This window comes from Mesoplodon bidens, assembly GCF_964165515.1.
Source record: "Mesoplodon bidens genome assembly, chromosome: 7".
Lineage (NCBI taxonomy): Eukaryota > Metazoa > Chordata > Mammalia > Artiodactyla > Ziphiidae > Mesoplodon > Mesoplodon bidens.
This window is the reverse complement of record NC_138164.1, coordinates 89,236,922-89,262,278: the sequence shown is the minus strand read 5'-3', so window position 1 is coordinate 89,262,278 and position 25,357 is coordinate 89,236,922. Positions and strand designations below refer to the sequence as shown.

The following is a 25,357-nucleotide window of genomic DNA, read 5'->3' as shown; positions in this document are numbered from 1 at the left end:
GTCATTCACAAAGCATTCCCTCTTTCCCTCTCAAAATTCCTACCTAAAATGGGTTTATGTCTTCTACCAGTACAGTACCACTTAACTGAAGCAGCGTCATTTTAGATCCCTAGGGAAAAGAAAGGTCAACAAGTTGGAAAGAGAACTAAGGAAAAAATTTCTTATTAATTTCAGAGATGTCAGGGATCTGATATGATAGAGCTAAAACATAAATGAGTCTAAGATTCCTGACTAGTCATTAGTAAAGACCTTGACTCAGTTCTGAAACAGGCCCTCAAGAGACAGGAGATATGTCAACATCCATTGGCTTAGCGTTGAAGACAGTTTTCGAATTATTTTATTCCTAAGCCATTTTCCCCTACACTAGATTGGAAAATAGAGTAAAAAAGCTTACAATACTTAAATAGATTACATGGTTCACTTCTTACTTTATAATATGATCTGTCATTCTATCAGAAAAAGATACTAAGTTCATCTGGCATATTTGGCTTTTCAGATACTGTGTTGGTTGTTTTCCAATATTTTATGCCCTTCTAGGTGTTACTAATTGATTGTTTAATTTGTTACTGAATGTTTCCAGGTTAAACTAAGCTGTCTAATTACCAAATTATTTCCCCTTGCTTTAAAGATGGGTATGATTTCCCTTTTCCAGTCTCCAGGGACATTTTCCCATCCCTTTAAGATGGTGAAAACAAAAGGAAATAGTTAAAAGTATTGAGAGGGAAGAGGAATAAAAAGATGATATTCTTTCTTCCCTTTGCAGTAGTCACATCATCCATGTGACTTATTCTAATCTGACAGTCATAAATATTTGAGTAATATTTTAATTCATTCTTTGAACTTCTTAAAGTTTAAATTTACTGTCTCCCCAGGAAACAAATGGGCTTCTCTTTAATAAAAGTCAATTGGATCATGCATATGTGTCATAAGGAAGTTACTCTTGCAGGTCAGTTCAGTCAATCCTTAACCATTATAGTGTATGGTTTCTTTATCAAGGAGTTAGCACAAGGTGAGCCCCAGAGTACACTGTTCTATCACCTCATATTTGGCACCCTGCCTAGAAGGTGATCTTTTAAAATTTTTAAGTTCTCTGGGAGAATGGTACATAATAGTTGTTATTGAAACAAATTGGAAGCACAAATTTATGTAATCAGATTTGAAGTATTTGTTTCCCACTAATACTTGAGCAGCTTTCCTGTTTTGGTTGGTTTAACAATACCTTTCAATAGATTTCAAACTTCACATCATGGCTAATAGAACAACTTCTCTCTCCCCCGTTCTAGAAAATGTATCCTAATCCCTCTTAAACTTGAAGTATAAAATTCAGAACACTGTATAAGTATACTTCTGTGTCTTCCAGGATACCTGTAAACCAGAGATTGTATTTTAATAAAGGGAAGGGAGAAAGAAAAGAACTCCTTAAACTCCAATTTAGCACACTGGCACAAAGATTTTCGGATCATTTATTCAAGTAGTTAGCTCAAGGGTTAGCATTAACTTTCGGGGCTTCTTTGTGATCAACAGGGCTTTCAGTTTTCCATGGTCAAGTGCTCCATTTAATGCATGTGAATAATAAACTTAAGCAAAGTAAAAGGGAATTTCATGCCTGGGAGGTAAAGAAGTTTATGCAATTTTACCCTTACCTAAAGAACTGACCAGTAAAGTAATATGGAAGGAAAAGAGTTTTTTTCCTGCCTTTATTTTGGAAATTTGATTTAAAAACCTTAAGATTTCCCATACAGCATTTAAAAACTTTTTTGAGCCTGCTCCACTGCTATGTGATAACCTTTTATTTCTAAAGAATTAAGTGTTTCTCTCTCTAAATGGGGAGCTAAAGCAAGAGTTGAATTTTTTTACCTATAAAATATGCATAGTTATGAAAAAAGTATATACATTTGAAAAATTGCATGTATTTTTATCCTCCTATTTACTTGTTACTATGGCAACCACCACACTGCCTAGTATTTATGTTGTCTATGATTCAGAGCACCTTTTCAAAAAAATAAATATGCCAGAACCATGTATTGGTTTACTTTGGTGTTTAGAAAAATGTTTATTCTGATGAATATTTTTGAAGAAAAATAGCAATAAATAATGTAAACTTCAGCCAAGCTTAAATAGTACCTTTTCCTGTAGTATGTTTTTAAAATTGAAGCAATTACATTTTTTCTTTTCCTTGTTATGAAAATCAGAATAAAGAATATACATAATGAATTTTCAAACCTTATGAATTAATCTTGAAAGGTAGTCTCTTGATTTTTTCTTATTTTTATGACTTATTTTGATTCATAATAAATTTCTGAAAATATAAAACATGAACACTTAAATAAAATGCTTAATGCTAGCTACGTAAATCAGAAAATATAAATAGTTGGCATTTCTGATCACAGATGGTTCTTTAATATCTATGAATAAAAGATTTATATTTTGTATTTGAAATGAAAGGCATGGTTGCTATTATTTTTCTTACTTTAATTATTTAAATTGTTTTCTGACATGTGTGATACATAAATATAATTTCTTAGTGTTAAACATCAGAATGGAAATTATGAAGCATAAAATGAGACATGTTTCATGTCATGTATTACCTGTTAAGAAAAACTGCAATACAACATTTAAGTACAACAGAATAGTGAGCATATTGTTTCTGATACTTGTAAACAGGATGTATCTGCAGTTTCACAGTTTATGTTGACAGTATCTTTGTGGGAAATGTAATTATCAAATGAATTATAACATGTCCTAGTATTAAGATTATTAATAGTAATTTTAATTGCCTTTTTCAAGATAATTGGATATGTTCTCATAAGTATATGGGAAAGGGGGCACTGAGCTAATTAGATATTTTGAACTCAGTTATCTTTAAAATCTCTAGAAGTTTAACATATAGCCTATATTTCAGGAATTTCTTCTTTTAATTGAATGGTTTTCTAAGTAGAATTAAACTAATTTGTAGTTCATAAAACCTTACTGATTATCCCTTGATATTCCTCCTTGAGTACTGATATGATGAAAAATTTAAATAATGGTATGTATGTATTTATTTATTTGAGGTATAGATTATTTATAATATTATATTAGTTTCAGGTATACAACATAGTGATTCAAAATTTTTATAGGTTATACTTCATTTAATGTTATTAGAAAATATTGGTTATGTTCCCTGTGCTATACAATATATCCTTGTAGCTTTTTATTTTATACATAGTAGTTTATCCCCTCTCCCTATCTTGCCCCATCCCCCTTCCCTCTCCCCACTGGTAACCACTAGTTTCTTCCCTATATCTGTTAGTCTCTTTCTGTTTTGTTATGTTCATTCATTTCGTTTTTTAGATTCTACATATAAGTGATAACATACAGCATTTGTCTTTGTCTGACTTATTTCACTAAGCATAACACCCTCCAGGTCCATAAAATCTTGTTGATTATCCCCTTATATTCCTCCTTGAGTATTGATATGATGAAAACTTTAAATAATGGTAATTTTTAAATTAGATTTTCATTACCAGTTAGAAAATTATTCTTAAATTGGTAAGGCTAAGAAATAATATTTTATTCCAGTAATGAGTGCTGTTAGATGGGCTTTCATATATTATTTCTGTAGTTTTAGAAATTGGTACATGTCTAAAAAGCAAGTCACCTTGGAAATACACATCAGCAGGTTTAAAATTATTCATACATTTTAATCTGGGAATTTAACTTCCACAACTTTTTTTTTTTAACATCTTTATTGGAGTATAATTGATTTACGTTGTTGTGTTAGTTGCTGCTGTATAACAAAGTAAATCAGCTATACGTATACATATATCCACATATCCCCTCCCTCTTGCATCTCCCTCCCATCCTCCCTATCCCACCCCTCTAGGCAGTCACAAAGCACCGAGCTGATCTCCCTGTGCTATGCGGCTGCTTCCCACTAGCAAGTATTCAGTGGTACGGTCAAAGGTGTGAACAAAAACCACAACTTTATTTGCGATAGGAAGCATTTGGATCAACCAGCTAGGATATTAAAAAAGTAATAAAAAAAATCATGTTCTTGGGACTTCCGTGGTGGTGCAGTGGTTAAGAATCTGCCCGCCACAAAGGAAACCATAAACAAGAAGAAAAGACAACCCTCAGAATGGGAGAAAATATTTGCAAATAAAGCAACTAACAAAGAATTAATCTCCAAAATATACAAGCAGCTCATGAGCTCAATATCAAAAAAACAAACAACCCAATCCAAAGATGGACAGAAGACCTAAATAGACATTTCTCCAAAGAAGATATACAGATTACCATCAAACACATGAAAGGACACTCAACATCTCTAATCATTAGAGAAATGCAAATCAAAACTACAATGAGGTACCACTTCACACCAGTCAGAATGGCCATCATCAAAAAATCTGCAAACAGTAAATGCTGGAGAGGGTGTGGAGAAAAGGGAACCCTCTTGCACTGTTGGTGGGAATGTAAATTGATACAGCCACTATGGAGAATAGTATGGAGGTTCCTTAAAAAACTAAAAATAGAACTACCATATGACTCAGCAATCCCACTATTGGGCATATACCCTGAGAAAACCATAATTCAAAAAGAGCCATGTACCACAATGTTCATTGCAGCTCTATTTACAATAACCAGGACATGGAAGCAACCTAAGTGTCCATCGACAGGTGGATGGATAAAGAAGATGTGGCACATATATACAATGGAATATTACTCAGCCATAAAAAGAAATAAAATTGAGTTATTTGTAGTGAGGTGGATGGACCTAGAGTCTGTTATACAGAGTGAAGTAAGTCAGAAAGAGAAAAACACATACTTATGCTGACACATATATATGGAATCTAAAAACAAAAATGGTTCTGAAGAACCTAAGGGCAGGACAGGAATAAAGAAGCAGATGTAGAGAATGGACTTGAGGACATGGGGAGGGGAAGGGTAAGCTGAGATGAAGTGAGAGAGTGGCATTGACATATCTACACTACCCAATGTAAAATAGATAGCTAGTGGGAAGCAGCCACATCGCACAGGGAGGTCAGCTCTGTGCTTTGCGACCACCTAGGAGGGTGGGTTAGGGAGAGGGAGAGGGAGAGGCAAGAGGGAGGGGATATGGGGATATATGTATACGTATAGCTGATTCACTTTGTTACACAGCAGCAACTAACACAACAGTGTAAAGCAAGTATATTCCATTAAAGATGCTAAAAAAAAAAAAAAAAGAATCCACCTGCCAGTGCAAGAGACAAGGCTTTGAGCCCTGGTCCGGGAAGATCCCACATGCTACAGAGCCACTAAGCCCGTGTGCCACAACTACTGAGCCTGCACGCTAGAGCCTGCGAGCCACAACTACTGAGCCCGTGTGCCACAACTACTGAAGACTGCTCGTCTACAGCCTGTGCTCCACAACAAGAGAAGCCACCGCAACAAGAAGCCCACACACCGCAACAAAGAGTAGCCCCCACTCATTACGACTAGAGGAAGCCCACGCACAGCAACGAAGACCCAACGTGGCCAAAAATAAATAAATAAATAATTTTAAAAAATCATCTTCTCAACAAATATTTAATAGCATAGGGATATTCTCATTAGGTGAACACAGCTGTATATAAATTGGATTTTAATATGGTCACACATTTGTTTAAAGAAAAGACTATATATCTCTGTAAATTCATTGACCAAAGTCAGAAAACAAATATTCAAAAATTATAATGGTGGCTAACTCCAAGGGTAGGAGATTGTAAGAAATTTTATTTTTATACTTATCTTTCCAATCTTAATATGGGGATTTCTGTAATAACTGCAGTTATCATCATTCAAATTGTTTTTAATAAGAGAAAATTAAAATTGGGCACATTCATTATAATGAAAATTCAGCTAGTGAAGGAACAATAAATATTGTCTTGTTCAACGTTGAATCCATTGTCTTTTTTTTTTTTTTTTTTTGCGGTACGCGGGCCTCTCACTATTGTGGCCTCTCGCGTTGCGGAAAACAGGCTCCGGACGCGCAGGCTCAGCGGCCGTGGCTCACGGGCCCAGCCGCTCCGCGGCATGCGGGATCTTCCCGGACCGGAGCACGAACCCGTGTCCCCTGCATCGGCAGGCGGACTCTCAACCACTGCGTCACCAGGGAAGCCCCCATTGTCTTTTTTTTAAGTCTGAAAATAGTTGGTGCTTAATAAATATTTGATGATTGAATGGATGTATGATGGGATCAGGAATTAGCAAAGTGGCTTTAGGAAAAACATTTGGAGGGCCACAAAGATGCCTTCTTTATGCTTTATTTATCATAACAATGGGTGATAATAATATGATAAGAATATACAAAAACTGCTCTGCTAACCATAGTTCTGGTAGCATAGAAGGCAAAACTAGATGGCTGGGTTTATCTTAGTATATTTAGTTTATAGAGTTGTACAGTTACAGCTATTAGAACAGAACAAACAAGCAAAAACATTTATCATTGAGATTCCACCAGGGGAAAAAAAAACTTGTTTGAGAGTTTCAAACTCCAGTCCTTAACCTCACCACCTTTTTTCAACTGAACTATTATTTTTATGAAGCAAGTTTTATTTTTTTTTTTGAGAGTTAACTAAATTTAAACAATCCTGTCTATGACATCACTTAAAATACAATTTATCAGACACGAGGGGAATGTGGATGTTAGGAGCAAGGGGATATTACACAAGAATGCAGTTCAACACTTCAGCCCATTCTGAACAAAACAGTTTGAATTAAAAAATGAAAAGATTGTACTGAATAAAGGAAAACTGTATACAACATGGGTTCTACAAAAAGTGTCACCAATCATCTTATGTACGAGAGCGAGATCTGCTATGACGGGGAGAATAGCGTGGTGATCCTCTGCTTCTCCTTGGGGAGTAACTGCGACTCCTGCTGTTGCTTCTGCTACGGCTTCTGCTACGACTACGGCTTCGAGATCGAGAACTTCCATAACTTGGACTTCTGGGCCCATCAACTTTAACCCGGATGTAGGCAGTTTCTCCCTCATGAGATCTAAACTTAGTGTTATCCAGTTTTCGAACTGCATAGGTCATATCTTCTTTCCGTACAAACTCCACGACACCAGTGCCATCTCGGTAAACATCAGCATAACATACATCACCTGCTTCACGCATGTGATCCTTCAAATCCTGCCAGCTTCCACTTGGAGGCAGTCCAGAGACAACCACTCGGTTTTCAGAACGCCTGGACGGGGGGCCATAGCGGCCTCGGGGAGCCCCGCCACCTCCACCCCCGCCGCCGCCTCGGCCTGTACCACGGCCGCTTCGAGGAAACTCCACCCGCAGACGGTATCCATCGTAATCATAGCCGTCGCGACCATACACCGCGTCTTCCGCATCCCGCGGGTCCTCGAACTCAACGAAGGCGAAGGGCGGTCCTCCGCGGCGGTTCTTCAGATCGATGTCGCGGATAGCACCGTATTTGTAGAACACGTCCTCAATGTCCTTGGTTCGGATGTCTGGAGGTAAGTTCCCCACGTAGATGCAGCAGTCGTTGTTCCCTGCCGGCCCACGAATCACACCACCTCCCGACATGGCAGCGATGAAAGGCGTGGACTCGAGAACAGGTCTTCCCACCAAGCCTAGCGAACAGCAGAGCAAGCCCAGAGCTACACCACGTCTTCCGCGGCCCCTCCAAAATGATGAAGCAAGTTTTGATGACAACTATTGCATTATGAAATACAACTGGAATAAAACTATTACATTATGAAAGAATAGACTTCTATAGTAAGCTATATTTCTATTGTCACAAAATTAATTTAAAAAATAATAATTAGTAATATAGGTGATTAATATGTAATTTACATGTTTATAGGGCACCAGAAATGTGGATTTCAGGAAGAAATCAAGTGTCTTCCTTCACTGAATCGAATGGTCGGCCTTCTAGACAAGCTTTTTGGGAGATGGGACTTTACAAAATGAGGTATCTGAAAGGGCAGCCTTCCAGGTGTTTCCTAATAAGTGTAGCAGCTCAGCATGACCTCCTGAACCAAGGTCATTATCTACCTTGATAATATCTTATATACCTGAGGGTGCAACTGCGGGATATAATGGCTTCTACTGTGGTGTGGAGACATTGTTTCAGCATTGGAGGGAGGTTAATGGCAATTAAATCACTGAGGCCAAATCTGATGTCAGGAACCATGATATGTCACTGCTGGAATGCTACAGTAGTCCTCAATAGACAGATACATTCTGACTTGGAGGGATATGGCCAAGAAGTCTGCCTAAGGATTTCCAAATATACATTGCTTGGGACTGGTCTTTAGAAGTTACCTCTGACTCTTCTCCTATCAAATATGGACTAGCTCTCTGTGCTGGGAACTGCAGAACAATGACCTTCTGAAGCCTTTTCTAAAAATTAGAACTTAATTTTTTTAGAGCAGCTTAAGATTACAGCAAAATTGAGGGGAAGGTACAGATATTCCCCATATAAGCCCTGCTCCCACACATACATAGCCTCCCCCATTATTAATATCCCCCAGCAGAGTGGTACATTTGTTACAATTGATAAACCTACATTGACATATCATAATCACCAAGAGTCCACAATTTACATTACGGTTCATTCATGGTGTTCAATTCTATGTTTTGGACAAACGTATAATGACATGGATCCATTAATTATGGTATTATACAGAGTACTTTCCATAGAAATCTTATGTTCCATGTATTAATTTCTACCACCCCACCCCCAACCTCTGGCAGTTACTGATCTTTTTAAGTTCTCCACAGTTTTGCCTTTTCCAGAATGTCAATAGTTGGAGTGATACAGTACACAGACTTTTCAGATTGGCTTCTTTCACTTAGTAATAAGTATTTAAGGTCCCTCCATATCTTTTCAAGGTATCATAGCTCATTTTATTTTTTTAGTGTTGAATAATATTTCATTATCTGTATAGACCACACTTTGTTTATCTATTCACCTACTGAAGGACATCTTGGTTGCTTCCAACTTTTGGCAGTTATGAATAAAGCTGCTATAAACATCTGTGTGCCAGTTTTAATGTGGACATAAGTTTTCAGATTATTTAGATAAATATCAAGGAACATGATTTCTGAGTCATATGGTAAGAGTGTGTTTAGTTTTGTAAGAAACCACCAAACACTCTTCCAGTGTGGAATGAGAGCCCCTGTTGTTCCACATCCTCACCAGCATTTGGTGGTGTGAGTGTTCTGGATTTTGGCCATTCTAATAGGTATGTAGTGGTATCTCAATGTCATTTTAATTTGCATTTGCCTGCTGGTATATGATGTGGAGCATCTTTTCACATGCTTATTTGCCATCTGTATGTCTTCTTCAGTCAGGTGTCTGTTAAAGTCTTTGGCTCATTTTAAAATCAGGTTGCTTGTTTTCTTATTGTTGAGTTTTAAGGGTTCTTGGTAAATTTTGGATAATAGTCCTTTATCAGATATGTCTTTTGCAAATCTTTTCTCCCAGTCTGTGGCTTGTCTTATCATTCTCTTTTGTCTCTCACAGAGCAGAAGTTTTTAATTTTAATGAAATCTGGACTTTTGGTCATTTCTTTCATGGATCATGCATTTGGTGCTGTATCTAAAAAGTCATTGCCATACTCAAGGTCATCTAGGTTTTCTCCTATGTTATCTTCTAAGAGTTTTATAGTTCTGTGCTTTACATTTAGTTTTGTGATCCATTTTGAGCTAGTTTGTGTGAAGGGTATGAGGTCTGAGTCTAGATTTTTTTTTTTTTTTTTGCATGTGTACGTGCAGTTGTTCCAGTACCATTAGTTGAAAAGACTGTCTTTCTGCCATTGTCCTCCTTTGTCAAAGTTCAGTTGACTGTATTTATGTGGGTCTATTTCTGGGCTTTTGTAGTTTTTCTCATATAGATCTTGTACATATTTTGTTAGATTTATGTCTCAGTATTTCATTTTTTTGAGTTCTGTGCAAATGTTTCTAATTTCAAATTCTACTTGTTTGCAATTAACTTTTGTATATTAACCTTGTATCCTGCAACCTTGCTCTAATTGCACCTAAAGCCTTTTAAGATGATGGCAGTCCCACATTTCTTGTCTCTTCTTGTCTTCTTGTGGCTTTCTTCCACTGCTCCTTGTATCTCTAGCCTACTAGAAGGCACAATATAATGTGATTTGAATATTCAATTCAGCTGTACAAGATTAAAAAAAATGAGATGATGAAACATAAGAAATGTTGATCATAGGTAGTAAGTAAGCTAATAGCTTATGAGGTATAGGTGTAATTCATAGTCTGTGTTAAGTATAGATATGCAGGACTTCCCTCCCTGGAGGTCCTGTGGTTAAGATTCCGCGCTTCCACTTCAGGGGGCGCAGATTTCGATCTCTGGTTGGGAACTAAGATCCTGCATGCTGTGCAGCCAATAAAAAAAAAGATATGCGTAAGTAGTTTGAGAAACAAAGGCAGAATTCAGAAGTTGTGTTAAATATACATAATAAGTAAGTTAGTAACCTATAAAACGTACCAAGATAAAGTGACTAAATGGCATATATGATAGAATAGACAAGTTTTATTTATTCAGTAGAAAGGTAGACTAAGTCATAATCTTGCCACTTCAGGGCTGATCGCTGTGTTGTCCCTAAACTGACCACCTACTAATAACATCCAGTATGGTCCCGTTTTGGCCCAAAGAACTGTGCCCAAGAAATGCAAATAAAACCTATAGCTCTTCACCAAGTTAATTGGCAAGCTACAGCTTTGGCCAGGCACAACTGCCTCTGTGTCTCTCCCGTTAATTCCTGGTACCTTCTGTCTGGGCCACTGGCTTACATCTCAACTTTGGTTCTTATAGCATACCATCATGGGGAAGGCTGATATGGGCAGAAAGAGCAGGATTTGGATAGCATGATCCTGCCACTCTCCCCCTATCTTAAGTATTTTAACTTAGCTTATTGCTTTCTTTCCCCTTGCTTATCACTGTGTGTTTTTAATTTTTTTAGTAAATTGTGTGAATGGAGCATTTTAATTTGTCTGTGAGCCCTCTGGATTAGCTTGCTTGGTAATGTGTTCAAGGTAATTTTCCACTTGGCAGTGCTCTTCACTTTGAACTTCAGTAACCCTCCCTCACAGTCTGAGATTTTAAGCGAATGCTTAAAATCCCTATCTGGTTGAGGGACTGATAACAAGCAGTGAAAGGAGTGTTAAATTATGGTGAGTCTATGATAATCTTAAGGACCTTGTCCACAATGAACGAATTATGAGAACCTGTCTCTCACCTCTAGAATGGGCCCTTCCTAAGTAAACCCAGGAAAACTGAGCAAATACCAGTTTATCTGTAAAGAAGAGTAGGAGGGTATGTGTGTCAGCTCTGTCCTACTTAAATTCTCTCCTTTTCAAAGCTGAGGTTGGAGGTACTTATTGGCTAGAATAGTGACCTTCAAATAGTTTTGCTTATATACTCCCATGCACAATTTTAAGTTGACATTTAAAATTTCTCATTATAAGCTTAAATAGTTGGAAAAGATGTAATTTCTGGTATATTAAGAATGCTGACTTTTTAAAATTGTTACATCAGTCTTTTAAACATAAATAAATAAATAAACATAAATAAAATGTAAATTCCATATGATTTTTAAGAAACATTTTCTTATGAACATTTTCAAACACAAAAGGAAAAATAATAAAACAAACTCCCACATACTTTTTACCCAATACAAACAACCATCAACTTCTGCCATTCTTATTTATATTCTCTTTCACTTTTCTTCTTGGAGTATTTTAAAGCAAATCCAAATAATATTTTATTTAAAAATAGTTTGGTTCGTATCTCTAACAGATAATATTTATCATAACAATACCTTTTATCCATACCCAATAAAATAACTTCCTTGGTACCAATAATACCCAGTTTGTGTTCAAATATCACCAGTTGCCTCAAAAATGTATGTCTTACTAAAGTTGGTTTGTTCAAATCAAGATCTAAACAAGGTTTATGCATTGCGTTTGGTTGATGTGATTCTTCAGTCTCTTTTCGTTTGTAACAGTTCTCCCTCCTCTTTATTTTGTGCCATGTCATTTAACATGTAACATGTTTCTCTCCCTTCCCGCATTTCTCACAAACTAGAAATTATATCTAAAGATTTGATTACATTCAGTGTTTGTGGCGAGAATGCTTTATAGATGGTCCTATGTTTATAATTCCTGTGGAGTCATATAAGGAGAAACAATTTCTGATTGTCTTATTTTAGTGACATATTAATATGTATCAGTGGTATAGGTGATATCAGTCAGATTCATCTGTTCTAAGTTTCCCATCACTCTTTGATCTAATAATGACAAACATTACCTGGACAAACATTATCTGGATCCGTTATTTCATTATGCACTATGGTGATTTGCTAATTCTTTTATTCCATCTACATGTATTAGCTATGACTCTTCTATGAAGAAGAATTTTCTCTCATCATCTATTTGGTTATCCTGAATTATAGCCCATTTAGGAAAGCAGGAAAAGTACATTTATTATTTTTCAGAACAATAAGTTGGTGCCCTAGCAAGTAACAAAGGTGAATTATGAAATAATGAAGTTATACAATTTTATTTTAGTATTGGGTACTCGTGGATTTTTATATGTTTAATGTTTCAATCCTTTACTTTTTTTATGTTCAGAGTGCCCCATCTTTGGCCAGTGGAATCCCCTTCAAGTTGGTTCCTATGTCCTTTTGACATGCCCCACTTGTCTTTGATAACTTCCTGTTTTCAGGCACGACAAGATGTCACATGTTCATGGAACATTTTGGCCCTGGGCCTGAATGCTATAGAGATTTTAAAACATTAAAAATACTAACAGGCTCTTCTTCAACAGTTGAAATTTTTACATCCTTCTTTTTTCTCCTTAAACTTATTTCCACTCCATTTCTTTTTTTTTTTAATTGAAGTATAGGTGATTTACAGTATTGTGTTAATTTCAGGTGTACAGCAAAGTGATTTGGTTAAACATATATATGTATATGTCTATATTCTTTTTTAAATTCTTTTCCATTATAGTTTATTACAAGATACTGGATATAGTTCCCTGTGCTATACAGTAAATCCTTGCTGTTTATCTATCTACTCCATTTCTTATCTTTTATACTTGAAAGTCTTTAATTGGCTAGTCTAAGATACAATAACAACAAATTTTTTAAGTGTCCTATGACCATAAGGTTGTAAGTATTGGAAAATTTCCCTAGGATTTAATTTTTATTATAATTATTTTTAGTATACATTTATTCAGAGCAGCTTGGATACAGTGTCATTTTTGATATTCTTTAAATACAAAAAGTAAAAATTATTGGAAATATATATATATTAATGATATAGGTTAGTGGGGAACACTTATAATTTCTTTATTAAAGGAATAGTGGAGTTGTCTCTTGGTTTGAGGCCCTGGAATGGGCATAAAAGGAATGCCTTTCTTTTGTAAAATGACAGAATGGAGACTTTCCAAGGACAAATTATAGTTGGGACAGGCAGCCTCTTGGGCAGATGCCTTTTAGGAAAGCATATATCTGGAAGCCAAGGATCTGGAAATTGATTTACTTAAAACTATTCACACTTGCATGCCCCTTGCAAAGTCTCCATATACTGTTGGTTATTGGTACTCAGTGCCCTGACTTGAAGACCATCAAGCCTCTCCTCTTTAATAGCCGACACTTGGTATCTACTGTGTTGCAAGTACATCAACTTTATGAAGTGGCTACCATTCTTTTTTCTTTTTTTAAGTTTTCCCAAGCAACTTATTGACATTTTTCTTGAGAATTTTCAAAGAAATAATAGAAAAATCAAGCAAAATATTTTTTTCTGTACAAAATATTTTTCTGTACATGGTTAACAGTAAAATTATGCACTAGGAAACTTGTGTGACAGATCTTGCTTCTCTCCTTTCTACCTTCTTTTCCCACTTTCTACGTGCCTCTATTTATTTATTCTTTCCCCGAGTGGTTTCATGCAATCCTTTCCAGTTGAAGAAAGAAATAGAACTGATAAAAATCATTTGCACCAAGGTACTAGTGAATTGAAGTATTCAATATTCTTCTTCGAAAATTTGTACTGCAAAAGAAACAGGCACTAAGGAATATTGAAACTCCTGACAGCATAATTCTTTAAATATGCAAATAAATTTCTCCCACAATTTGCTTTTACTATCTGAAGTGGCTACCATTCTTAACCCCATTTTACAGATGATGGAACCTGATGCACAAAGAGGTTATATGACTTGTCCAAAGTGTCACAGCCAGTGAATGGGCAGCAGGGTTTTAAACCCAGACACTCTGGCTCTAGTGTCCAGGCTCATAACCACTGTGAACTTGAATGCTTTTTAAAAAAAACCAGGGGAAAAGCAGATCTATTAGAGGAGAACTTGTATTCATGTCAAGTTGTTAACGGATGGGAAGCAAAGAAAAATAGTGGTTTTTCAGTGTGTCAGTGAATAAACTCTACATGTGTTAACAAAACATAAGGCAGTGGCTTTTTCTGTACTCCACTAAAATACCTTAGTATTTAATGTTAGTCAAATTAAAATTAACACATTTTTATTTCTTTAATTTCTAATTAACAATTAGTTCTCATTTAATTAGTAATGTGCCACAATGTTATCTGAAAACCTACTGTAGTCTGCATATTCTACTTAACCTGTTAATACATTCTACTTTTAGTGAGGATGACACAGTTTTTAAAGTAACATTACAGAAGAAATATTGCACTTAATAATGGCAATGATTTCACACTTACATAACTCATTCCACCTAAAAGCATCCAGAAGGTGTTTTATGTGAAAAAAAAAAAACTATAACCATCACTAAAATGATTACCTCTTTTGGTGAAGATTGGGATTGTAATCATTCATTAAGTAAAAAGTAAAGCTATTGCTATATTTCAAGAGATATTTCTGAGTAGTTCAGTGCAAATTTTTTTATTTTTTAATAATTGGATTATATAATAAACATACCAGGATACTCAAGGGATGTCATTCTGCAAGGTGATTTACTCTCTAATCATATGATTTTCCTTGCTATGAGCAGTTGGATTTTTTCACTTATAAGCATTCCCCAGTTAAGAAGAACCTGATCTATGAGAACTGAGCAGGCAATGGTTGTTGTGGAAGCCTCAGCCCTCCTATTGTGAGACTTAAAGGGGGAGGGAGACTGTGAAGGGCAACAGCCCTTTAGTCTCCAGTTGGAAGACCAGAGGAATGCTGGGCAGAGAAAAGTACCTTCTCTTATTAAACTATGTAGAAAGAGATACCTTTTCTTACCTTGATAGTGATTCAGATTCACCTAACATTTAATGGATGTCTACCATGTGGCAAGCACTATGCTAAACGCTTTCACATTCACAGTTTTGTTTATTTAATCCTCATAACCATGCGGATAACTGGTTTTGCAAATGAGAGGACCGAAGCTCAGAAAGGTTATAAGATTCAAGGTCACATAGCTAGAAAGTGGCAGAGAAAGACATGATCTTATGTGTTATTGATATGTATTCCTCTGTAATACTTGTGAGTATAAGTTATATTATAGTTCTTTTATTCTTCCATAAGCTTAACTAGCAGCAAGTCTAGCATCAGACTCTTTGAGCTTCCTGTGTTGTAGATTATCTAAGGAGTTAATCATAGTTCAAGAAGGTAGTCCTTCAGGTACCGTCTCCCAGATGAGGAGACTGTTTGCTAGTTTGTCTCTTTTTGCTGCTGGTGCTTTTGGTGTTACTGTGGTTGCCATAACTCCTTACTGACCCACATCAACACTGCTGATCCCATTGCCTTCCATCATCTGACTGGCTCCACTGGTCCATGCTTTGGGAAAGTCTTTCTGGCTGTAGTTCTAGCTCAGCCTGCAGGCTGACCTGGTCTTTGAAAGAAGGGTAACAGGGTTCTCCATAGAAACAAAACCAACAGAATGTATGTGTGTGTATATATAAATGCACACACATTAATTAATATATAATTATACATACATTAATAATACATTAATATAATACATTATATATACATATGTATATGTACATATGTGTATATATATATATGGAGAGAGAGAGATTGATTGATTGATTTACTTTAAGGAATTGTCTTATGTGATTGGGGAAGCTTGGTGAGCCTAAAAGGACCCAAAGACCCAAATTACTGGACTCTCAATTCAATTTAGATTCCAAGCCATCCTAGTGTTCTTTCCATTTCTTAAGTCTAAGCCAATGTCATATATTTTAGGTTTTTGAAAGCAACTTAGTTCAAGGAATATCAGGAGTTTCAGGATTAGGTTCAACTGCAAACAACAAAGACCAAAATTAACATTGTTTTGCACAAGCTAGAAATTTATTTCTAATGTAAAAGTCTGGAGGTAGGTAGTCTAGAGTTGGTATGGTACTCCATGTTGTCAGAGATTCAAACTGCTTCCATCTTCCTGGGGCATGGTTTTCATTCCTAGCATCATATCAAAGATAAAGATGACCTGTCTAGTGCCAGCCTTCATGTTTTCATTCTAGGTAGCAGAAAGGAGAGAAAAGAAAGATGAACTCACCTGCATAGATTGTTTCCACTAATATTTGATTGGCCAGACTTGTTTTATATGGCTTTACCAAGTTGTAAGGAAGACTAGAAAATAGTCTTTATTTTGGGCAGCCATATGCCTCAGTTAAAAATCAGGGATTCTAGTATCATAGAAGAAGGAAGGAATGGATAGAATGGATGTTGGCAGACAGCTGTCTCTACCACAGAGAATTTATACAAGTATTAGAAGATATTAATATATGGACAAATTAGGACATTGAAATTTTGTTGCATTTGATACAGTACATTCTTAACAAAGCAGCCAAAATTATCTTATTTTAAAAGTCATATAACTCCCCTGTTCCGAACACTCCATGGACTCTCTAATTCACTTAAAGTCCTGACAGTGTCCTAAAGGCCCTATGTTATCTCCACCCCCTCACCCCCATTGTCTTTCTAACCTCATCACAACTACGTTTGTTCTTTTTCACCTATTCATCTACTTGTGCTGTTCCTCTCATCTGCCAGATATACCCCACCTTACAGCCTTCTTACTCTTTCCTGGGTATTGGATGGCTAATTTCCTTGACTCTTTCAAGTCTTTGCCCAGATATTACCACCTCAGTGAAGCCTATGCTGACAAACCTATTTAAAATTGCAATTCCCTCCACCTTCATATTCCCAAACTATCCTTCCTAATCAGTCTTTTTCCATAGCATTTATCATTTAACCTCTTACGATGTACTGATATCTTATGTTTATTATTTATCATCTGCCTCCACTAGAACATAAGCTCCACAAGGGCACAATATTTTCTGCTTTGTTAACTAAAAAAATTCTGAGTGCCTAGAACAATGCCAAGTACATTGTAGGTGCTCAAGAAATAACCTGTGGATGAATGAATGCATTTATTTCAGAATATCAGAAAAAATGTAAAGTAGCATTTTTTATTACCTTACAAGTAATATCCTTCCCTTAGTTGTGATATGTCATGTTACCTTGGGACTCCTCCTTACCTTAGTGGGGTACTCACACCTGAGACTTTGCAGCTATTTGTATCAGCATGTGAATGGGGTGATTATACCCTGGAAAGGACCCTATGACATTCATTGATATCATTTCTTATGAACATATTGTTTTGGTCTTAAGAAATTTTAGGTTGTCTGTGTGCATTATTCAAGATGTCTAGGTTACAAATAGAATCCCAACTCAAACTAGCTTAAACAAACAAAAAGGAATCTGCTGACTCACATACCCAGGAAACTCAAGAGATGTGGTTTTTTTTTTTTTTTTTTTTTTTTTTCTTTTTGTGGTATGCGGGCCTCTCACTGTTGTGGCCTCTCCCGTTGCGGAGCACAGGCTCCAGACGCGCAGGCCCAGCGGCCACGGCTCACGGGCCCAGCCGCTCCGCGGCATATGGGATCCTCCCGGACTGGGGCACGAACCTGTGTCCCCTGCATCGGCAGGCGGACTCTCAACCACTGCGCCACCAGGGAGGCCCGATGTGGTTGTTTTTAATAACAAAGTTCAGGGATTCAAATGTTGTCATCAGGAATCTCTCACTTTTTAATCTCTCTCCACCTCTTTTTCTTTCATCTGTTTTTGCTTCATTCTCAATGGTAGAAGTTTACATTGTTCTTAAAGCTAGCAATTCTAAAGAACAGAGCACTACTTTGTCTTCTCCATCTAAACTCTGATTCCCCCCCGTGTCTGGGGAAGGTACTTTGATTGTCTAGCCTTGGATACATTCCCTTCCAGGAAAGCATGGCCACATAATTCCCAACAGAATCAGGGGAAGGTAGCTTCCAAAAAAGGAAGGAGAAAGGGCAAAAAAAAGCATTGTGCTGCACTTTTCAATAACATATTCCTCATGTTAAGTTTGTATAATTAGTGATGTTTTAGCAAATAGCAAAAATTAAAATACTTTGCAACAAATTATCATTTGTTTCTTAAATAGGATTATACTTATCAAAGACTTAGATTCATATTTTTGTCTTCCTTTAGGCTTTCACCTCTGTTTGTTTCTAATGAGATTTCACGTTTAGCAGCGGCTACATGCTCTAGAACATGATGAGAAGTAAATTGTGATTAATGCCCAGCCTCAGTTAATAACCCAGGAGGATTTTACATTTTAAATTAAATAACATTCTTCCTCATTTTGAGCTGACAATGACAGAAGATCACAGAGCAGTGCTTTCTCGGTCTCCTTTATCACCCTTGACTAAAGCCACGGAGGTATCACAGCAAAGCAACCCTGAAGACACCTTCAATGGGGATACCGTTCACCCAATTTACAAATATATTTCGAATGATTTACCAAGGTAAGAATATTATTTCAGCAGCTTAAACTGAATTCTGAAGGGGATAAAAGTGCTTAAAGGAGGTTGTCTATGTAAATGCTCAATATTTAGTAGAGATTATGTCAAACATAACTTGGAGATGTGATGGTTGTTGCCTGGGTTACAGCCCTTCCTTTTTTTTTTCTATTTTATATGAAGAAAAAAGATAGATGATGCAATAAACATAAATTATTCCTAGAGTCTGACTTGTGGACAGGTAGGATAGTGATAATAACAGGAATGGCAAGGCAGATGATATTTGCTATATACCACTCACCATGCTGAGTGCTTAACCTGCATTATATTTATTTAGTACTCAAAACAACTCTGGGAGGAATGTAAGGCAGACAGTATTTTAGACATCCCCATTTTATATATGAGGAAACAAAGACCTAGAGAGGTTCATTAAGATCACACAGCTGCTAGGTAGAGAAGGTACAGTTTGAACCCGAATGTATCTAACTCCACAGCCAAAACTCAACTATTATACTCTACTGCACTTCTCAGAAATATAAAGCAGAGGAGACAAGAGGTATTTTTCCTGTGTTTTTTCTCTATTAAAAAGTGAAAGAACAAAAAAGTGTCTGTCAGGTATTGACTATTGGCTGGCTAAACGTGATGCCATAGTTTTTACATTAAGAAAATGTGGACTATAAAAGCATTGAAGAAACTATTCTTAAATTAGGGATTGTGTTAATCTCCTTATAGAAATGCTAGGTCATATTTATATCTTAGAACAGATTGATTTTTTTTATATGTCACTAAGTTTTAGGTGAAAGTGAAATCTAGACTTTCAGCTAACCTTTGTTTTGCCTTATTCCTCTGAGCTATGAGTGCATATTAGCAACATATGAGATCATTGACACAGTGTGCTAGCTATATGGCTAGATAATTTTTAGAAAATCATTACCCAGTGGTTATATTGTAGAGACATAGTTTTCTCATGATAATTCCTCCCAATTGACAGTGGAAAAAACATTGGTTCCTCCCAATAAGACAATGGAAAAAAATTTCTAAATAGAATTTTTAAGTAGTCCTTTATACAAATGCCAATGCTAATATAATGTGTATTTGCACATTTTTTATTGCTTTTAGAATTTATTGTTACCAATTTTCCTTTTCAAAATAGTACTACATTCACTTTTTATTCTATCTTTTGTGATATCTTTTGTGAAACTGTAATTTTATTTATTAATTTTCTTTCTGCTTTTTTCTCATATTCCTTCTTAGATTCTGAGTCTCTAACTCTGGTTTTATTTGCCCTTTTCTTTAACACGTCAATCTTTTATTTTCATGTGACACTTTTCCTGCCACCTGGTTTTTATAGTTTGTTTAAATGTGCTTCTTCTATTTCTTTGTCTAGATCCTAACTTCTTTTCTGTCACTATTGTCTGTTACCATCAACTTTGATTATGATGTACCTAGAAAATGAAGTAACCCTCTTCTGGGCAATTGAATAGAAAGTCAAAAACAATGCCCAGAGGTCTTTTACTTTCATGAAAAAGAAAATGATGAGTTTCAACCTGAAAAGGGGTCAAGTTCATAAAGGCTAATGGTGATCTAAGATCCATTGGTATTAATTTGATTATCAGTGAGAGGCAATTTTCTCTATGAGTAAAGACATTTTCCCCCTAATTGAGGTTAAAACTTCTCGTCTCATCCTTTTTTTCCTTGCCACCTTTTTCCCGCCATCTTTGTGATCATTTTATGAGAAATAATTATTAAAATATAGTCAATTTGTTGTTCCTTTACTTATATTACAGAGATTGTGCTTTTCTTCCCTAATTAACACATTGTACATGTACAAAATCTGCCCACATATATTAAATCCATTTTTTGCAACCATGCAGTGATGAGTCACTTTATTCTCATGTTATTATCTGTGGTTTTAATTTACTTTTTATTATATTTACATTATCCTTATTTTCTCTCGTTCTTGTGTTCTTACAGTGTTTTGCCTCTGTCACTTCATGTTACATTTGTATGTAATACAGTAAAAACTGCTGTGCCAGGAGCCTTCCCCCACAAAAGATAACTAATCACCAACAGTGTGAGTTCAATATATTGTGCCAAAGAAGGTCTGATCCTCCCATTTTGCGACTTACCACTAGGAGGCCAGATGACTGGAAAAGTCTAGCTTCATTCCTGTAGCTACTTCAAGGAAACAACATAATAAGAAACTTTCCCTACCCAGCTGTAGTCTGATGTATTCTCAGGTGAACTGGAACAGTGTGTTGGCCTTTGAGGCATGAAGCAGAATCAATTATTTATTGATAACAGGTATCTAGGGGTAGTTCTGCTATATTTATAGCAGGTTTCTCTAAATGCTGAGGTGGAAGATTTCCAAATTAAAATTGCATTTTAAAACTAACAGAATGTTCTAAACAATTATTATCTCTTTCTATCCCACATATAAAATATTTTAAAATAATTTTTAGCTGATGATCATCTAAGAATGTAATTTCATGATTTTCTTTTTTAAAAATATTTATTTATTTGGCTGCACTGGGTCTTAGCTGCAGCATGCGTGATCTTCGTTGTGGCATGTGGGATCTTTAGTTGTGGTTTGTGAGATCTTTTAGTTGCAGCATGTGGGATCTTCAGTTGTGGGACACAGGATCTCTAATTGAAGCACTTGGGATCTAGTTCCCTGACTAGGGATCGAACCCAGGCCCCCTGCATTGGGATTGCGGAGTTTTAGCCACTGGACCACCAGGGAAGTCCCTCATGATTTTCTTTTCTTTTCTTTCCCTTTTTTTTTTTACATCTTTATTGGAGTATAATTGCTTTACAATGTTGTGTTAATTTCTGCTGTACAACAAAGTGAATCAACTGTATGTATTCTTTTTTTTTTTTTTTTTTTTTTTTGTGGTACGCAGGCCTCTCACTGTTGTGGCCTCTCCTGTTGCAGAGCACAGGCTCCGGACGCGCAGGCTCAGTGGCCATAGCTCACGGGCCTAGACACTCCACGGCATGTGGGATCTTCCCGGACCGGAGCACGAACCCGTGTCCCCTGCATCGGCAGGTGGACTCTCAACCACTGCACCACCAGGGAAGCCCTGTATGTATTCTTAATAGAACGTTATAGTGCTTTTTTTATCCTGCTTTCAGCTGAGTGTAATAACAACTCTTTTAGTTCCCTGAGGGGACAAATTATTTTTAGTACAGTACATTAGGACTTAAATCAGTTTTAAAAGTGAATTGCCAGGGCTTCCCTGGTGGCACAGTGGTTGAGAGTCCGCCTACCGATGCAGGGGACGTGGGTTTGTGCCCAGGTCCGGGAAGATCCCACATGCCGCGGAGCGGCTGGGCCCATGAGCCATGGCCGCTAAGCCTGCGCGTCCGGAGCCTGTGCTCCGCAACAGGAGAGGCCACAACAGTGAGAGGCCCGCGTAACGCAAAAAAAAAAAAAAAAAAAGTGAATTGCCATCAACTTCTTCTTATAGATTATCTGGGTTGCTTTTTCACAGACAAATCTTGCTTTCAAGGAGACTAACAGTGCCTAATCTATTTATTCACTTTTTTATGTCATTTTAGTTATCTTGGCTATTCTGAATTGGAATCAGTCAGACTGTTTTTGAACTATAAACATTTGGTTATATCGCCTTTTCTAGGGACAGTTTAAGTTTAGTAATCTCATCATTCCAAAGGTGAGCTGTCAGTTCCCACCATGGGATGAGCAGCAGAACGAAGTGAGGGGAACACTGCCCAGTGGTTAATGAAGCAAGACAATGCTTTCACTGTTTTCAACCTCCATTGACCAACAAATTACACTTTTCATAATTCATAACTTTTTCTCAGATTTTTCCTTCAAGCCTTAAAAAAAACTCTACAGATCCAAACATTAATATATTATTTACTTTAAAAATGTTAAAAGACTATATCGCTTCTTTCTGAAAATTTAAATTTCCTCTGGAAAATCCTTATACAATATTTATAACCTCCCCTGACTTTAGATTTAAGATGTACTTTATTTTTATTCCTTTTGCACTTTTGCACAAGCAGAAGTAGTATTCTTTTTTTTCCTTTGGGTAGGATGATTTATGCTCTGATCCTACACTCAGATGGGTCCTTTACAAATTTTATAAATTGTTCTTCTTGTTTAGATTTCCTTCTACAAAAGCGAGCAAGTTCAATTTAACAGACATTGAATATCTGAATATCTCCTTTAGAGTATATGTGTAATTTGAACAAATACATTAGTTATTATTCAGTTGTTGAGTTACAAATAAAAATTGGACTTATTATGTGTTATAAAATAACTGAAAATTGCTCTGCAATCAAGGTATCTTTACCAATATTTCTAGGTCAAACTAGAATTATATTTTCTTCTAGTGTTCAGAATAAAATTTTGGGAAAATTGTTCACATATATTATTACCACTTCTATTATTCACTTTCCATGACGTTTAAATCACACTTTATCTAGCAATTGTAGAAAGTTATTTATATCTTTAGAGGTTATTTCTTTCATCAAATTGGGGGAAAGGTAGGATGACGATTAGTGAAATCTTTGTGCTTTGTGTACTCCAGATTTTATACAAGTTTCCATGCACCAAACGTATGTGGGTTTATTTCTTTTATTTGCTATCCAGTATTTTAAGACGGTGATTTATTATTGAATGTACTTAGGGTCATTTTCCTTCATGTTTACATTTTCTTATTTGTATTTATTCCAATTAGAGAGTTTAATTACCATTAAAATGGTAATAGGATAAAGACAAGTTTTTAAAATGACAATATTAAAAAAACCCATAACTCTTCAGGAAGGTTTAAATGCCATGAGAATATAAAGCGAGAAATATATGCTTGTCAAATATACAGTATAAATAAATAATTTAGATGAAAATGATTGACTACATTTAACAAAGAGACTACCAAATAATGAGGGGCTAAAGAGTGGTTGTTAGATTTGATGTACTTCATTGTATATTGTAAGTAATTGCTATCCATAAAAATTCTATGGCTTCTGTATAAGAAAAAGAGACATTTTGACAGACAACACTGGTATGAAGCGACAGCAAGCACAAATCCTTGGCAACTGTCATTATCCTGATGTTGAATTCACATCCAAACTGTGTGATAACTTAGACCTGCATGCTTGTTATTGAGCCATGATCTGTCAAAGTAGCCACACTTCCTACTTATGAATAGAATTATTAGCCACGTGCAGATTTCTGCCATAGAAATCTAAACTCACCAAGGATGCTTTGTGTTTCAAAAAACAGGGGAAAAAGCCTCCATGTCATTGTATGCCTATGCTGAAATTTCTGGTGACGTGTTCCTGATTAAATAAAAGTCACATTTAAAAAAAATAGTTTATATTTTAGCCCATCATAAAATTAATTCAAAACTAGTAAAGAATTTGAATAAAATTAAAAGTAAGGCAAATGTAATTAGAAATCTGATTGTATAAGTTAGGCTACTATTACCAGAGAGTAACAGGAAACAACTGAAAGTGACTTTAAAAGTGAACAGTCCATGGGCTTCCCTGGTGGTGCAGTGGTTGGGAGTCCGCCTGCTGATGCAGGGGACACGGGTTCGTGTCCCGGTCTGGGAGGATCCCACGTGCCGTGGAGCGGCTAGGCCTGTGAGCCATGGCTGCTGGGCCTGCGTGTCCGGAGCCTGTGCTCCTCAGCGGGAGAGGCCACAGCAGTGAGGGGCCCGCGTACCGCAAAAAAAAAAAAAAAAAAGTGAACAGTCCACTGTCTCATGTAACAGGAACTTCAGAGGCAGGGCAATTCTAGGGTTAAATTCAATGGTTCTGCTGGGTTATCAAAGAGCCTGGCTCTTTGTATCTTGCGCTCTGCCATCTTCAGAATATTGGCTAGATCATTAGGTTTGACTCCTCCTACTTGCAAGGCTCATCACATGTTCACTCAACAATATCCAACTAAAGAAGACAGATATTTGATCATTTATATCTCTTTCTTATTAGGGCAAAAAAACCTTTCTCCAAAAGACTTCTCCTCATTTCTCATTGGCCAAAATTACTTAATTAACCAGCACAAGGCAAGGGAAATGGAACTAGCATCACTGGTGTTAGACCATTGAGTATTTACCCACTGGAGCTGATCAGGGGATGCCTTCCATGGGCATAAGAGGGTGAATATTCAAACATAACTTAGGCTTTTTATCTAAAGGGGGGAATGACTCTTAGATAAATATTCAACGTTACACGACATAACTCTTAGCTTTGGCTTTATTATATTTTACTACTTAAACTGTGTATGTTTCTTATCAATGACATTTTTGTGACACATCTTTGCATGATGTCGTAATTATCAAAGAACAATTCCTGCATATTAGTCGCTAGTTGAGTATCGCAGTGAAAAGAGATAAAACAAGGATCTTACCATTGCAGAGAGGGATATGAAATCATCTGAAATCACATAATAAATCACAAAGCAAACATATCAATATGCAAAACAATACATCATTTCTTGCACAGGACCTGGGGGAATGATTTGGAAAAAGGAGTGACTAGGATCTCGTGGGGTTAACTCCTCGCATGTGTCTTGCCAGCTTGAACAGTTTTGTAGAGATTTTCTC

General features: G+C 36.4%; 2 protein-coding genes across 2 annotated transcripts in view; one reads left to right on the top strand and one right to left on the bottom strand.

Annotated features, from left to right (window-relative positions):
• Window positions 1–25,357, top strand: part of DCDC1 (doublecortin domain containing 1) — a gene marked incomplete at its 3' end in the record, with an annotated part of 485,061 nt that overhangs the window by 9,661 nt on the left and 450,043 nt on the right. Inside the window, 1 exon segment of the mRNA XM_081241118.1 lies at window positions 18,631–18,788. Within this exon segment, the coding sequence (XP_081097244.1) occupies window positions 18,637–18,788 (152 nt within the window). The 5' untranslated portion in view covers window positions 18,631–18,636.
• On the bottom strand, window positions 6,575–7,596 carry LOC308620430 (serine/arginine-rich splicing factor 1-like). The gene has a single exon (XM_081239969.1). It carries the CDS (start codon window positions 7,542–7,544, stop codon window positions 6,798–6,800), a length of 747 nt encoding a protein of 248 aa, XP_081096095.1. The 5' UTR covers window positions 7,545–7,596; the 3' UTR covers window positions 6,575–6,797.

Excerpts from the sequence above, each read along its gene's own strand:
- LOC308620430 (XM_081239969.1), bottom strand. The coding sequence starts at position 7,544 with ATGTCGGGAGGTGGTGTGATTCGTGGGCCGGCAGGGAACAACGACTGC.